The 16,711-nt window shown below is 47.2% G+C and overlaps 1 protein-coding gene across 3 annotated transcripts in view; it reads left to right on the top strand.

The window, feature by feature from the left end:
• Positions 1–16,437, top strand: part of Adat1 (Adenosine deaminase, tRNA-specific 1) — a 32,116-nt gene extending 15,679 nt beyond the window's left edge. For all 3 annotated transcript variants that reach the window (XM_050195087.2, XM_072288143.1, XM_072288142.1), the window contains 5 exons: positions 3,214–3,444; positions 3,983–4,146; positions 4,723–4,822; positions 6,203–6,289; positions 16,222–16,437. In XM_050195087.2, the coding sequence (XP_050051044.1) occupies positions 3,214–3,444; positions 3,983–4,146; positions 4,723–4,822; positions 6,203–6,289; positions 16,222–16,366 (727 nt within the window). In that variant the 3' untranslated portion in view covers positions 16,367–16,437. The remainder of the gene's footprint in view (positions 1–3,213; positions 3,445–3,982; positions 4,147–4,722; positions 4,823–6,202; positions 6,290–16,221) is intronic.
• The last annotated feature ends 274 nt before the right edge of the window (positions 16,438–16,711 follow it).

Here is a 16,711-nt window from a genome sequence, read left to right as displayed (position 1 = left end):
TCCTGTGTTTGTGAACGGACAATAGAGCCCCACCACGGGGTCAAGGGTGTGCGTGTGTGGTGCAAATACAAGTGCGCGACCTCTAAAGCAGGGGGGAATCACTCGTTCCCTCTCCCCTAATTAAAAGGGGCGCGGCGAAGACCTTGGGAGGAGCCAGGGTACAATTGGGTGAACTAGATTGGATCATCGCCAATATCTGCCGTTCCACAACACAGGGAACTAGGGAAAGGAGAAGTTATTTAAATGCAGGTTTTAGACCAAGCTAGGCAGTCTAGAAGCTGAGCCTACAATCTGCTGAGAAGCGTAAAGGAGCTAGTGCCATCCAGTATCGCCGGGGCCGCCTAGCCGTGTTTGAACTGCAAGTTACTAGTTGACGTAAGAGACGACAAACCAACATCTGCAACGAAGCTCACGGTAGTTCCCCTCAAGTTAGCTCAACGTGCTTGAGGGAAGACGTCGGACCTAGACTCCCAGGAAACAAAGCCCAGCAGTCGCATACACCGTAACGAGATCGGCTTGCCAGCGTTCTTCGGGAAAGCTCTGCTGTCGACTCCACGCTCTATGGATTTGCTGCTGCTGCCCGTTGGAGTTTGTTTTCATCATTTGTTTTCTTTTCAACTCTTTTAGTTGACCACCATTAAGTGTGTTTTGTGTAGTGTTAATTTCTATATCCACTGTTAACTGTTCATTGTATTTCTTTCGTCTTCATCATTTATCTAGGTTAAGTGCATGTGTGTTAGTGTTCTTGTGTTTTTTGTATTTCATTTAAATTGTGTGTCATTGTCAGTCTATAAATACCTTTTTTTTTTTCTCTCTTTCTCCCGACTCTGACTCCTTCACTGTGTTCGCTTGAGTACAGAACGACCATTCGGCTTGTATACCCCGTTGACATCTTCGCGCCGAAGGTGAATGGGTGACAAGCCGTGACAAGTACACATCATTTTGTTTGAATTCAGAGATATAAAAGCTGCACTGTATGGACAGACTAGTACTAGTTGTTTCCATGTTGCAGAATTTTAACCTGTATTTTTATTCTACTTGGACAGCTTAGGGCACCAGCTTTGTGAGCAAAATCTATAAAGGCAGGACATCGCATAACTTTATACGCGTAGTTTGCGCCGATGGACGTGCCACTGGTGGCGGCCTTGCGCAGAACACACGGAAGAGGAGCCAACGCGCGCCGTATTTTGTTGTGTCATTGATAGTGCTTCTCTCTCTTATTCACGTTTTCAGAGCAAAATAGGCAACAGCCTTCGCATGTGTGGGGTGGCCAAAGCTTCAAGGAATCTCGAAGAATTGTTGCAGGGTGGGGGGGCTCAAATACCGGCGAAAACGTGCCGGCGATACGGTTCTAATCATTCCCCGCAAAGTCTGATCAGCGGGAGCAACGGTAGCAATGGATTGTTGCTTCGGCGGGAAATTTATTGTTCTCATCCTTTCCTTTGTCGCGTCGGTGTTTTTTTCCAATCGATCATAGTTAGATGCGTAAGCGACAAAGTTCGTCTGCAGTGCAGCATGCGGTTTAAAGGCATTTCGCTGAAGTTCGAAATACCGTTTGCCGCTTATATTGTTTTCCGCTTCTTTACTGCGTTGCGCTAGCTAGGCAGCCCGACTGCACGAGTGCATTGTGTGGTATGTTAAAGCTACTGAAGTTTGCAAGAACTGAAGTTGTTGGTTTTATGTGGCCCGGTAAATCCTCGCGCCAACTGTTGCGCACTTGATGTTTCTACATCTATTTTATGCATGGCTTCGCACATGTTTAACTGTTGCTAGTTGCTTAATCCATAACTCTTGTTGATTCTTTTGAGCCGCGAGCTTTTCACCCTGCCTTGTTTGTAAAGGGTATAAATCACGCTGTGCCTTATCGGAATGATACCAAGCAAGTGCTTCATTAACAGCTTTATTCTTTCCGCCCGAGGGCATATAAGACATTGTGGTTTTTTGGGAAATGTGTTTAGAAAATAGGTAGTTCAGGGTGAGAATTGCTAATAGTTGCTGCATATGGTATTCTTGTTCCATTTTTCGCTGAAGAGTTCGCGTCACGTTTGGGAAGTCATCACACCTCGATGCTGTCTGAGCAGACTTAACACGTCGAGTGATTTGTTTGTTTCACAACGTGGTCCCTTGCATCTGAATTTTGTACTCAACTGAATTCTTTCTTACTATGCTTACGCCGCAAAGGACTAAACCCGGCCTTGCCGCCAGCGCTCATCTACTTTGACTGGCGCTGCTCTGCTTTTAAATATATCATGTTAGTCAGACTTTTGCTTTGTACGTTTCCAAGGGGAATTTAGGATTGCAAAAACTGCAGCGGAAACGGCAGTTCATCGGCGTATGCAGCAGAATTGCATCGGCGGTACAGCGCTAACACGCACTTTTATTAACCCGTGCGTTTGGTAACTTCGTTTTAAAGAGAAGATCTTAAAGAGGAGATGCTAGTGTGATACAAGTACTAGTCCAATAGAATGAGTATAGCAGCCCTTTTCTCAATGTATTTGAGGGCTTTAGTGGGATTAGAATTACATGGGCAAAATATAGAGCATGCATATTCAAATTTTGGCTGTATAGGAGCTTTATAGGTAAGTAATTTTACTTATGACAGTGCTGTGAAGAAGTTAGTACAAATATCCAAAGATTTTGTTAACAGAATCGATGACATCGGTTACGTGAGTTTGCCAGGACAATTTTTCAAAATAAATATGTAGTCTTACCCGAATTTGGGGAAATGAGCTGTGTGACACACAAATGCTATATATATATTAAAAATGGGAGGGGCCTGAGGACACTTCTCTGGAGCACACCATACAGAATGAAGGAAAGTACAGATGAGTGGTTGGTGTATACAAACTGCTTACTGTAAGTTAGGAAACCTTAAGTTCAATTGAAACCATGAGGGTAAGCATTTAGGTATGACAACTTAAATGCACGGGACAAGGGTGTAGTGCTGCATCAGACGCCATGTCTTTGTCTAAACATAGGGCATCAGTTGGAATATTGCAGACGAGGTTTAAATGAATACTTCAGGAAGAACTACTACGCTTGGCATAATTTCCAGAAACCATGCTGATTTGGGGGAGAAAAGTTAACAGATAATAGGAAGTTTGCATCATGAGAGTGGTAAGCTGATGCAAGGGTGGCATGTGCAACTGTACCCGTGCAAAAATTCTACCCACATATGCATGTCTTAAGTAGAAGAGTTGCTTGTGTGTGCAGGACTGGTGCCAAGTGTGTGCCAGGTACAGCCCAGGACAAGAAGCTGCCTGGTGCAGACTACCACCAACTGGGTGTGGCCCGGACCAAGCCTGGCAGAGGCGCTACATCGCTCTCCATGTCATGTAGTGATAAAATGGCCAAATGGCACAGCTGTGGCCTTGAGGGGGCACTGCTGTCTCATTTTCTTGCAGGCGAAGAACCACTGCGTTTGTCCTCGGTGATTGTTGCAGGGTGCGGAAGCTCTTAATGGGTCCTTTTCACTTTGCTCTGCTATATTTCTCTGGAAAAGAATTCTAGTTTCATTTAGTGGCACTTTTAGGCAGTGCAATGTTTTCATTCATGAAAAGCAAGCCTTTCGTACCCATCACTTCATTTCTTACTTGACATTTTTGTGTGTGCATAATTTAGTATAACATGGTCTTTTGGACCTCAGCACTGAAACTTCAATCATCTTATTGATTTTATACCATGGGAGTCATTGCTTTAAAGGCGCAAGACAAAAAGTATAAATAGGACAAACACTGTCTGTCAGCTAAATTTAATCACTGCCATGTACCACTGCAAATAGTGAAGTGCACATTGCCATGCACTTGTGCCGTACCTTTTGCGCAGTGATTCCTACTGTCTAGTATGTGCCAATTAGGTCGGGAAGGGGTTCTCATTAAATATAGTAGTTGTTTTTACCAAATTCAGAAGCATGCTTTTCAGCATTTTTGTGTCAGCTTTCTTTGTTTGTGATAGGCTGCACTCGGATATTGTTTTTCTTTAGGTGTCCATACAGTGAAGATGCCATGAAGCGAGCACTTCATGAAAGGCTCTCAGTTTCAGACGATGTCCCACCCATTGAGTTTCACTACAGCACGAAAATGTTTTGCCATTCTCGCCTTAAAGCTGTTGAAAACAACACTGATTCTGCTGTGCCATGTGCTTCAAGTGAGTTTCTGTTCATTGGGAGATCTCATTATTTTCCCTTTTACATGAAAATGTTCGTGTGATTCACGCCATCAGCTTATTTTGCACCTTTTAGCAGTTCTTTCAAATCTGTTATTACGACACTTTTTTTGTCCAAGATTTAATTTAACGTAATAGTTCTGCGGAAACCCGCAATGTGAAGAGTAGTAATTAATTAAGGGAAAATTAGTCCCAGACCAGGCCGAATTTTTCTTCAACTGCGAGGCTTTTCCTTCGAGGAAACCGTATAGGTTTCCTTTGTAGCAATTGGTACGATTGGGTGGATGTCTCGTTTTTCATTAATCAAGATTTAAGTTCAAGGTCACCTTGCTTGACCTATACAATTGGTAATGCTTAATCACTGCAAAAAACACATTCTGCCTGTGACCCCCTTCTGTGAACAAGCATGAAAAAAAAATTATAGTTGCGTACAGTAATTTTGGATGATGGACAAGCTCTGTAAATGTTAGAGAATATGTCTTGTGACTCTAAATTTGCTTTTATTGCCAGAATATGTAGTATTTCTGTAACTGTGTGTCACATGGTTGTGTCTTTCAGGTATTATGTGGTGGCTGGGATCAGACAAGGCAGTTTATGTTGGAGTCAATGGCTACAAGCAAGGAATTACTCGCAAGAACCTCTGCAAACCAGTGGCTAGGTGCGTGACCAGATACTCATCATTCTGCATTCCGAGCAATGAAAGGAGACTAACCAATAAGTGTTTGATACCGTTAAATGCTGCTTTTGTTTTTGTATGTATATTAAGTGTGCCTTGTCTAGATCAGCGTTGCCATCTGGTGAAATTGGCCACCAGATTTCGGAAATCTGGTGAAAATGTAGAGCTCCTGGTGGCCAGGCCAACAAACTACTACACCAGACAAAATCTGGGGATATCTGGGGAAAACCACTCTACCGAAATTACCGTCTACCCGCGCTGCTCATCCAAACATTTAACACTAGGTAGCGACTGCGGCCGCCGCGATTCTAAGGCCTATATTTGTATTTGTTTATTCCTCATGAAATCCCTGTGTTGCTGTGCTACCGCTAGAGTACAGTGAACTATAAAGCTTACTGTAGCTAAGGTTTGGGCTAGCGTGTGATGCTAGCGCTAGGTTTCAACGCACGTATATTTATGTCGTTTCAATAGACGGCACCGGCTGTTCTAGTGGAGGAATGAATTTACCGTGGGAAGCGCGGGAAGAGCAACGCCGGGCCATCGGCAATGCGTCAAGTGGCCAGCAAATACACGTGCTGACGCTCCGCTCGTTTCGCTGTCACAAAAACCTGTTGCGCAGGCCGTCTTCGACGGGAAACTTCCTGAGGATTCTGCAACATTCTGGGCTAGAATTTTGAAGTTTAAAAATGCCATGTGGGAAAAGCCCTACCAGGACCTTGCATTGTATGCACTGGCATGTCTTTGTTGCCCAGTGTCGAATGCACTGGTGGAGCGTGTCTTCAGTCAGGTCACGTGTGTTAAGACGAAGTACATGAACAAAATGTCGCTGAAAACTTTAATTCGCACAACGTTGGCCTCCAGAGAGGGGTGTTGCGTGAAGTTCACTATCACAGACAATATGCTACGCAGGTTTCCATCAGGCATCTACGATGCTCCAAGCGATGATTACAGGCTCCTCATAATCACAGACGATATGCTACGCTGGTTTCATTCAGACATTTACGATGCTCCAAAGGATGATTAAAGGCTTCTCATCGTGATTTTATATACATAATGAAATGGGTGCTTGACGAATGTTAATTCTTGGCCATTTTTGTGCATCTTAAGGCAATTTTATTTTCTGGTGAAATCTGGGGAAACTTTAGCGAGTTTCTGGTGTCGTGCCGACTTTCTAATCTGGCAACGCTGGTCTAGATGCAGTGTCAAATTACAGTATTTTCTCCACTTTTTCTGCATGCTGTTTGCGTGCATGGGGAAGAACTATGGTGTGAGGGAATGAAAGAAGCTGCAAAGTGAAACTCTGGATGTTCAGCCACATCCACATTTACTCCTAAGCATTCATCTTGTGTGTTCATTATACAGGCTGCCAGTTTGTAGAAGAGAACTGTTTGGGCTGTTCCACAAGCTGATGCATGAAATCTCACCAGACAGGCTGCCCAAGATTCTCAGGCAAGTTCCGATTGCTGTGCTTTGGGGCACTCATAAGCTGCAACAGGAAAATTGTTGCAGCTTAAGCAACTGCACCTTAAAGAACCAAGCAGAAGGAAATGGCAGCAGTATTGTGTAAAACTATTTAGTTATGAGACCACAAAGTGTACAGCCCCCAGATGTGTTTTCTTTGTAACCGCTTGAAGTTTTCCTCAGGTACAGTGTTGCCTAATGTTGCATATATGCGGCAGTAAGTTTCTTGCTTCAGAGATCAATGAAGTATAAGTACATTTGTTTAGACACGATTGCTATTTATGGGTTTGTACAAGGTTCACCCTACCAGCAGCGGTCAGGAAAGGGCATGACGTTCCTCCACTCCACAACGCACAAAGGTACTACGGCAGGGTTCATTGACTCTCCGACGCAGCGCAGAGAAGGCTCCAGAGTCAGATTGCCAACGAACGTGGGTTTATTCACCCAAGATACAGCACAGTGCGACAGTCATGGCGTTTATGGGCAAAGGCTTACCGCAAGACCGATTGAGTATGTCCGCCTGTTGCGCTAGGGCTAACTGGTAAGCGGTCCAGCAAGCGCGAGAACGAGATGATGCGGGAGCCCATGTAGTGAGCTTGTTGTGGGCCTGTGTGCATCTGCCGCAATGATAAAGTGCTCAGGGGAAGAGAGCTCGGGTGGAGAGGGCGCCCGGTGGCCATATATATATATACACACATATATATATATATATATATATATATATATACACACACCCACACACACACACACACACACACACTAATTTACAAGTGTTTACAAAGAAACTGCTCTTGCATGCCGAAAAAGAATTAGAGGATGCTGACATGGTTATAAATGTTTTATCCGATATAGAATGCTTGCACAATCTCACAAGTCTTCTGATCCCTGTGTGAATGAATGCTCGCGCCGCTTGGCTAACTCTAATTGCTGTCGCTCTTGGACGACTCCGCTAACTTTTTTGCTGTGCGTTAACTGAGCTGGACGGTGGCGGCCGTGTGCGCAGGAGCCTCAAAGAGAAGAACTTCACTCGTTGGGATCCGTTTCGAGACAGGTTTATTTACAAAAGACAGATCGAAGAAAGAAGAAAGGAAGGAGAGAAGAAACACAAAGTCCACGTTCTCTGTTGGCCGCACCGACGCCTTTGTCCCTGTTGGGGGTGCTGGCGCCTCGCACTCAGTAGGCGGTTCGCCGAATAGCCGTGCGGGTAGAGCCGCTGGCCGGGACGGGGTGCAGTGGGGCGCCCCTCATCCATTTGCCGGCTCCCTCTCTCTCTTGCGTCGTTTGCGACTTTCAACAACCTCCCCCGCAATGAGCGCCGGCTCATTCCCGGCCACCATTGTTCGCACAGGCTGGCACCTCACTGAGCTTGAGTGGGTAGAAGGGTTGTATAGGTCGTCGCAGTTCCCTTTGGTTCGGGAGAAGGATCTTGCAAGCGCGTATTTGGCCGTCTCTTCCAGGAAAGGTCTCCATAACACGACACATTTTCCACATCTGCCGTGGAGCCCGATCATCCCCGAAAAGAACTATGTCTCCCTTGCCAATGCTTCTCCCTCTGCGTGGCTTTGCGACATGCGCTGAGCGAAGCTGCAGTAGGTATTCGCGTCTCCACCGTTGCCAGAATGAGTCAACAAGCCTGGCGCGTCGACTCCATTGGCGTGTTAGTGTCTCTGCTGTCGATTTGACTTTGGTGGTTTCTCGGAAGGGAGACAAGCTCGTTAGTCTGCAACCCACGAGAAAATGGGATGGAGTCAAGGGCATAAGCTCCTTTACGACCGAAGAGACGAAAGTCAACGGGCGAGAATTTACGGCAGCCTCGACTTGGGTTAGCGATTGAGTTTCCTGCACCCGATTGCAAATGAAGGGTTTCCACCTTTGTGCGGAACTCCTGATCCAACTGAGTTGAGTCTGTCCAAGAGTGCACGGAAATGCCGTCAACGTTAAGTTGCTTTGTCAGGTAGCTTGCAAGCCGTGCACCAATCAGCGCTCCCATCAGCTCTAGCCGCAGCAGTGACAGTTGCTTCAGTGGAGCGACTCTGGCCCTTGCCATTAATAGTGCTATGGTGATTTCACCCTCTTCATTTTGCGCTTTTATGTAGGCCACTGCACCGTATGCTTTCGGGCTCGCATAGCAAAATAAGTGCAGCTTAGATTTCATTTTGGGCATGTCTTAGGTTACGAGCCAATATTCTTGGGACTGATATCCGCCTAAGTTGAGGAAGCTGTTGGCACCATTTATCCCATGTCTCCTGTAAATCTGAAGGAAGCCTTTCATCCCACGCTGTACCCCGCTCCCAGAGGCTCTGGAACATGATCTTCACCGTGGTGGTAATGGCTGAGAGAAAGCCAAATGGGTCAAAAATGCGCGCTGAGGCCTGGAATTGGAATCGCTTCGCGTCCTGCCGACTTGCTAAAAATGCAATCAGGGCGGGCATCTCAAAAGCGAATTCGTCTGTGTCAGGCCTCCACTCTACACGAAAATATTTGTTGGCCCCAGCTCCGGTAGAGCTTTTTGGGCGCTTTCAGTCTCGGCAAACGATGCAATCAGTTCTGGGTGGTTTGATTGCCGTTTCCTGAGGTTCATACCTCCAATCTTGAGTATGGACTACGATTCTCTGATTATGTGCTGTGCCTCTTCTACACTGTCAGCACCAGTAACAAAGTCGTCTGCATGCAGGTTTTCACTCCGGATCTTAGCGGTGCCAGGAAATTTCTCCTGTACCGTTTTGAGATGACGACGTAACGTAGCTGCGTGGAGGAACGGCTACACGCAGCGCCAAATGGCACCCTTGACATCCGGCACTCTTTGACTGGAGGGAACGCGTTGCCCTGCCTTGGTGTACTTTGATACCACAGAAAGCGGACAGCGTCGCGTTCACTCTCTGCAAGCTCGATTTGAAGAAAAGCCTTTTCTATATCAGACATTATGGCCACATTATGCACTCAAAATCGAATCAGGATGTCCGCTAGGTTTGGATTTAGATTAGGTCCTGTGAAGAGGACGTTGTTCAGTGACAGCTTTTCCGCCGCTTTGGAGGAGGCATCGAATACGACCCTCAACTTGGTTGTTTTGCTACAGGGCCGGACAACACCTCAATGTGCCATGTAGTAAATGGGCCCCAGCGAGGACTCACCCAGTTCGTTTGCTTCCTCGGCTTGACCGGCTTGCAGGTTGTTCCCGATTGCCTGATTGTAGTCCAGAATAGTTTCATGTCGCAGCAGCTTCGCCATTAATGAGTGAAGTCTGTGCGATGCTGTGCTCTTGTTGTCCGTCAAGTCTGACGTGTTTTCTTCCCATGGGAGGGCTACTTGGTATCTACCGTACTTGTGGGTGATGGTTTCTGCAAAGGCCCGAAGAATGCTGTCGTCTTTGGCGGTCAACTGTGCATTGTCGACGATCCCAAGGTGCTCCAGCTCCCCGAATGAGCTCAGTTGACAAGAAATTTCGTCGCGTGCTGCGGTCACACTTACCCGCATCACTCCGGTGCTCGTTCGGAAGGTTGCGACAGACGATGTAGGCTCCGTGCCCTGCAAAGTCCACCCAAACGCAGTCTCCATGGCCATGAGCTTCTCACCGAGGTGCTTGACATTTCCTGTTGCTATGTCCCAGTAGTGATCGGCCCCAATAAGCAGCTCAATTCCAACACCAAGATGGTAGCCGTCAGGTAAGGTGTCAGCAAGCTGGAGGCCCAGTTCATGAGCGATGCTGGCCGTACAGTCGTCAGGTGGTGGGAGGAGGTCTCCGCAGATCTCGGGCACCTCTAGTGCTTCAATGCGGACTCTTGTATTGTTGCGCCAGTTTCGCAGCCAGCATTCTATGCGATGGCACCTTCTTTCCTCAGATGGCCTCTCGCTTCCGAAGGCGTAAATAGCTAGCTTCTCCTCTCCTGTGACGCGAAGATTGAGGTGCTGGGAAACCTCCTGTCATATAAATGTTCTCTGGCTGCCAATGTCAAGCAGCATTCTCACCAGAGCACTCTTGTGCTGGCCTTCCGCATATGCTCGTGCAGTCTGTAGAAGCACACAGGTCTTTCCCAGTGCTGGTCCCACCTGAAGCAATGATCGCACTGTTGTCTCTGCTGTTGCAGCATCTTCGATTGAAGGAGTGCGTGTCAGTTTTTGATTGAGCTTGCAGACGCTAGTTGCGTGTCGTCCAGAGCATTTGGCACACTTCAGCCACCTTGAAGTTCTGCACTCAGTGGCACGGTGCTTCTTTTTCGCACACTTGTAACAGCGCCTCTCTCTTGACATCACCTCCTTCTTCTTCTCTATGGGTACAGGGGCGACATAGTTCGCTGGTTGATGTCCTTCTGCACCACAAAATGTGCATTGTGCTTCGCCATCGGTTACGATGAGGACAGATGCCGATGGGTTTTGAGGATGAACGTCCTCTTTGATCGGTGCTTTCTGTCTGATAGTGGCGTCCTGGTACCCAAGGCGTAATGCACTGTGGGCTCTCTCTCTGCTCTCAACCGCCTCTCTCATGAAATCAAGGAAATTGAGAAGCTCGTCTTGGGGGGGTTTCAGGTGAGGCGGCCTTCTGTCAGAAGTACGCCAAGCAAAGCTCGCTTGGGATGCTTTTACGAAGGACAATGAGAAGCAGCGCACCGTAGGTGCTTGACGACACTCCCAGCACCTCTAGACTTTGGACTCCGGAGCGGATTTCGTCGTAGAGGGTCCTCAGCCTTTCGATATCCCGTTGATTGTGCACTGGACAGACATCAAGCAAGCACGACATGTGGTTCTCAATTATGATGTCCTCCTTCCCAAATCTCTCAATGAGGGTCTTCACCGTGATATCATAATTTCAATCGCTGATCGGCAACCCCTCTATGGCAGCAGCGGCTTTTCCGGTTAGGTAACTGGCTAAGTAGTGGAACTTGGCTATTGCAGGCAGGGTGTTGTTCTTGTGAATAGTCGATTCAAATTGATTCCAAAATTTCTGCCATGAGCGCAGGTCCCCGCTGAATTTTGTGATTTCTAACTTGGGTAATTTGGTTGTTGCTTGCTGATAGTGGCTGAAATGGCGTGGGTGGGACGGAGCCAATGTGGTGTGCTTCCTGCTCTGACGTGTTGCCTGTCACTGACAGAGTTGTCGATTGGCTCTCGTTGGCTGTCTGACTCCTGAGAGCTCTCTTGATCTTTGTTTTGAGGGAGCAGATCTTCTCGGTGTATGTAGCGCAAGCTTTTAATTCTGCATCTAATTCTTGAAGATATATCTTCTTTTCGATGCTCTTGTTAACAGATTTCAACTCATCTGCAATGCGTGATTTCTTTTGCACCTACTTCAGTTCACATACCTGAGTAGTCAAAAGTGACTGCCCAGTTATAAGGTGCTTCTTCACTTTGGCAATTATAGATACAAGGCTGCGACTTTGTAGTGATGCCTTTTCCCAATGCTAATGCCTTGCACGCTTTTCACGTTCGTGAGTGGTCTCTTGACCACTCACGAATGCGAAAAGCACCAAAAGGCATTAGCATCAAGAAAAGGCATCATCATCATCATCATCCTAGTCGCGCCCACTGCAGGGCAAAGGCCTCTCCCATACTTCTCCAACTACCCCGGTCAAACGTCTTAATGTCATCCGCCCACCTAACTTTCTGCCGCCCCCTGCTACGCTTCCCTTCCCTTAGAATCCAGTCCGTAAACCTTAATGACCATCAGTTATCTTCCCTCCTCATTACATGTCCTGCTCATGCCCATTTCTTTTTCTTGATTTCAACTAAGATGTCATTAACTCGCGTTTGTTTCCTCACCCAATCTGCTCTTTTCTTATCCCTTAACGTTACACCCATCATTCTTCTTTCCATAGCTCCAGGTTTCTGCCCCGTAGGTGAGTACTGGTAAGACACAGCTATTATACGCTTTTCTCTTGAGGGATAATGGCAACCTGCTGTTCATGATCTGAGAATGCCTGCCAAAGGCACCCCAGCCCATTCTTATTCTTCTGATTATTTCCGTCTCATGATCCGGATCCGCTGTCACTACCTGCCCTAAGTAGATGTATTCCCTTACCATTTCCAGTGCCTCGCTACCTATTGTAAATTGCTGTTCTCTTCCGAGACTGCTAAACATTACTTTAGTTTTCTGCAGATTAATTTTTAGACCCACTCTTTTTCTTTGCCTCTCCAGGTCAGTGAGCATGCAATGCAATTGGTCTCCTGAGTTACTAAGCAAGGCAATATCATCAGTGAATCGCAAGTTACTAAGGTATTCTCCATTAACTTTTATCCCCAATTCTTCCCAATCCAGGTCTCTGAATACCTCCTGTAAACACGCTGTGAATAGCATTGGAGAGATCGTATCTCCCTGCCCGACGCCTTTCTTTATTGGGATTTTGTTGCTTTCTTTATGTAGGACTACGGTAGCTGTGGAGCCGCTATAGATATCCTCGTCTACACCCTGATTCCGTAATGCCTCCATCGGGCCTCGCCACCCGGCTGATCTGCATGAACTGACAGTGCTGGTGTGCGATGCTGGGTGACAAACTCTTTTGTGAAAGTCACTTCACAAGCGAACGACAGATAAACCTTAAGCTAGTCGCTCTATCGTATATATGCAACTAGTTCACTTCTTAAAGGGACACTAGAGGCAAATATTAAGTCAAGCTAAAGTGATAGATTAGTGCTTGAGAGTGTATAAGTCGTCAATATTATAGCGAACAGAGCTTTAGTAATCGAGAAATTGAGATAAATGCAGGACACAATTAGAGACACCCTCGTGACATTCAAGTTCTAGCCCGATGACGAAGGTACTCCTCGTGGTAATTCTGTCACTAGCACTCAACCACTTGTAAAAAAAAGATAATTGTATTGAACTATAAGACGAAAAAAAAAGATACTTGTCCAGTTCAATTTGATTTTTAGGGGAAAAAAAAAACTCAATGACGCTAACCTTGACAACGACGCGCGGCGGTCGAAAAGTTTCGTTTTCTCCTCTCTGCGCCGCCCGCGTTTTCGCGTTTCAATAGTTTCGTTATCGCGAAGTGCTGCGCTGGTTTTGCTGGCTCGGGAAACTCACAAAATGCAAGTGGAAGAGAATGCCACGACCATGTCATCACATGGACGTGGCATTCTCGCGGGATTCCCGAACGGTCCACGCCACTTGACCAAGAGCAGCTGCAGCGGCAAATACGACGCTCTATCTTGGCTCGGTTTCTCCATGGCTGCGCGTTTGCGTTTTGCGCAAAAACTGTAGCGCCGTCTGACGGGCGCTATTCGACCCACCGACGGCAGTAAAGGGCGGTGATTGTTTATGCAACGTCACCACTCCCCGCTCAGGGGCGGGCGATTTGACTTGCGCTAAATGTATGCGGGCCTTTCAGACGCAATTTTCCCGTAAACTAAGTATTATCTTGGAACGAAACAAGCGCTGCGAGGTTTCTGGAATGGTATTTTAATGGTCCACGTAGACTTAGCATTTACCGTTAGTGTCCCTTTAACGCTATTTTATATCTCCCTGTCCTTTTACTCCCCTACCCCAACTTCGCCACTCAGACTGCGCTATAGATGGTTACACTGCATTCAATAGTAATTTCCTTTCCGTCCTTTATTTTAAGAAACACCCATTTAGTAGATAGCACAATTCTAGTCCCTGAGCTGGGTTACTCAAAGAGGCGGACATTACTTGCACGAGAAGTCGAAATTCATAATTGAATAATTAACAAAAATTTATAATTAGGTATTTAATATGAGGCATATTAACTCTACATGCGCTATGGGTGTACCTGCCCTCATACTTCTCCTTTGGCCATGTGGTGGCTCGATAAAACTTCTGGAAAACTTGACTGCGTTTACAAAACACAAAACATTCTTTTTCTTCCGGGAACTTTAGAAAAATTGGAAAAAATAGCCATACATATGACATCTCAAGGTAAGGAAAACTGCAGTCGAGACCTCAGGCGTGATGTTTGCATCGGTAACATGAGGGCGTTGACATTGTATATAATAATTATCTCAGCTTGTCAGGATAAATAATTATCTCGGGCAAGTCTCCACCGCGTCAACACGGTGGCGGACTTGCCATCCGGAGATAAGTGCCTTCGTACGTGACGCCACGCGGCGAGTGATCGGCTTGCTGCGTTTACCGGTCGGCGGCGTTTCCGTTTCTCACCCCGATGAACCACCGTGCTGTACGCCGCAGCACCCGCAGCGAACCGCGTCCTCCTTGGACAAATGCGAGACTGGAAATTCAGGATACGCAGTCGGCTTACGCTTTCAGTTTCCAGGGCTCATATGTTATTGCATTGCATTTGCTGTGCCAAGTAACGCAAAACACTCGAAACGCGATTTTTCCCGGCAGTGCGCATGTATACTTTTATTCTTACGACCCCGCTCGGCGCCCGTTTAACCTTCATTCCTTCAGTTCTTGGTCTTAATGGCTTATGTCATTCGAAATAAAGCGCGGCGAGTGTAACGCAAAGAGTCGTTTTGTTATGTTATATTATGTCCCTCCTTTAATCTGCAAGCATAGTGAATAACAGCAACTTTATAAATGTTCAATCCATGTCGCTGTTTTAGATTAGCATATCTAGGTTTCGTTATAGATCCTGTTTTCGTGGTCTTTCCTGGTCTGGTGGGGGAGAACGTAATGAGAATTAGAATGAAGTGAACTGCGAATAAAGAAACACGTGCGCTTCGCATAATGACCGATGTGAGCAGTGGCGCAGCCAGATTTTTTTTTTTTTTTTTGGGGGGGGGGGTAGGTGGCATCCACAGGCCCGGTAGGGGAAGGGAGCCTGGGCAGCCCCAGTAACCCAAACATTTCTGGGGCGCGGAGGGGGGGGCACGTTCCCGGACGTTTATATGGGAGCGGCATTACATGCATCCAACACAGACGCAGTTTCGCGCGAAAGGCGAACCCTCGATTGCGATAGCGAATGCGTAGACATCTATACGAAATAAGGATAGTAATTTTATCGGTCGTATAAACTTGAAAACATTCGCTTACTATCGAAATTAACGAGCATGGTGTCAGCGCACACTTGCAAACATGAACATATAACACTCGTCTATACCGAGGACACTCGCAGTGGAAACGTTGGCCTGAGGAAGCGCGGCAAACGCAAACCGAGCGGCGAGAACGCAGCACGTACATATGTTAGAGCTGCCGTCGTACCTAGACTCGGAACCTGACGCGGATCGCTTTCAAGATAGGGCGCGCGTGGCCGCGCAATGCGCCGTGGCTGCCGGAGTACAACGCCGCCCAACGACCCCTCCCTTCCCCCCGGCGCCATGCGCGACGGAAAACGGCGCGTTTCCTCCCCGCTTTCCCCCTTTGCACGCGCCAGATTGAGCCGAGATCGTCGGCGCCTGGCGTGGTCACGCAGTACGCCATTGCTGCCGGGGTGCAACACCTCCCTTCCCTTCCCCGGGGCCTTTCGCGCGATGGGAGACTGCGCATTTCTTTCCCGTCTTCCTCCCTTGCGCGCGCGAGACGACGACGGCGACAAGAATGCTCATGGAGTGTCCATATAATTGCTATCGCAATGATATGTCTCTGCATATAAGCCATGTAAATAATATCAATAAGCCTCTTCTGTTACCAAATATTCGATATTCATTTCTATGTTCGGATGTCGTTTTTCTCGATTATACGTATCTGATTTGATTAGACAATTTCGTCATTCGAACACTGCTAGAGAGAACCAATTTTCTGGCGTCTTTTGATGTATGCGAAGCACAACCCAGAGAGACTAGCAAAAGGCTCACAGCGGTCGTGTTTGTCTTTTTTCGCTATCGCTTCGTTGTTTTCTTTCCGTACTTCGGTGCTTTGCACTGAAAATCACGTCTTCAGCTTAGTCCAACTCATCCAAATAGCTAGCCGTAAGCAAAAGGCTCAGCTGCGTCTTCTTGTACGCTTTCGAAGCCGTGTGCGGAAGTCGTGGTAGCGAAGCAACTTACCGGTGCCTTTTCTTTTGCAGGGAAGACGACCTGCGAACTTACGCGCAGTTCAAGCAGGCTGCAAAAGTCTATCAGAACAGGAAGGTAGACTTTCACGCCCGCCTGCCTGGATGGACCGACAAATCTCCAGACTTACAAAACTTCACAATCGCAGAAAGTGTGTGACTCTCAGCGGCGTGCGACGACACTGATCACGTGCGGTGCAGGAAACATGCTATTAAAAGAACTTTCTGCTACTTGCGTTGGACCGTGTGCGCGCACACGAGCGCAACTGCGTCTAACGACGTCCCCTATATGTAGAATCAGAGAATCAGGGGACGTATTTTGTAACGATCCGCTTCATTTTCCTGTCTTGTCATCCGTCGTGCCGAGTGGCAAGGCGTTGTTCGAGCAAGCAGGGCGTTCCAGAAATAGGGGGCCCCAAGTTAGGAGACGCTGTCGTTTTCGAAAGATGAAACGCCAACAGAGACAGCACACTAAGATGCCATCGGCCGGCCGATAGCGTAAAAA

Source organism: Dermacentor andersoni, chromosome 1, assembly GCF_023375885.2.
Source record: "Dermacentor andersoni chromosome 1, qqDerAnde1_hic_scaffold, whole genome shotgun sequence".
In the NCBI taxonomy this organism is placed as follows: domain Eukaryota; kingdom Metazoa; phylum Arthropoda; class Arachnida; order Ixodida; family Ixodidae; genus Dermacentor; species Dermacentor andersoni.
The sequence above is the reverse complement of the archived record's forward strand: the minus strand, read 5'-3'. Positions and strand labels throughout refer to the sequence as shown.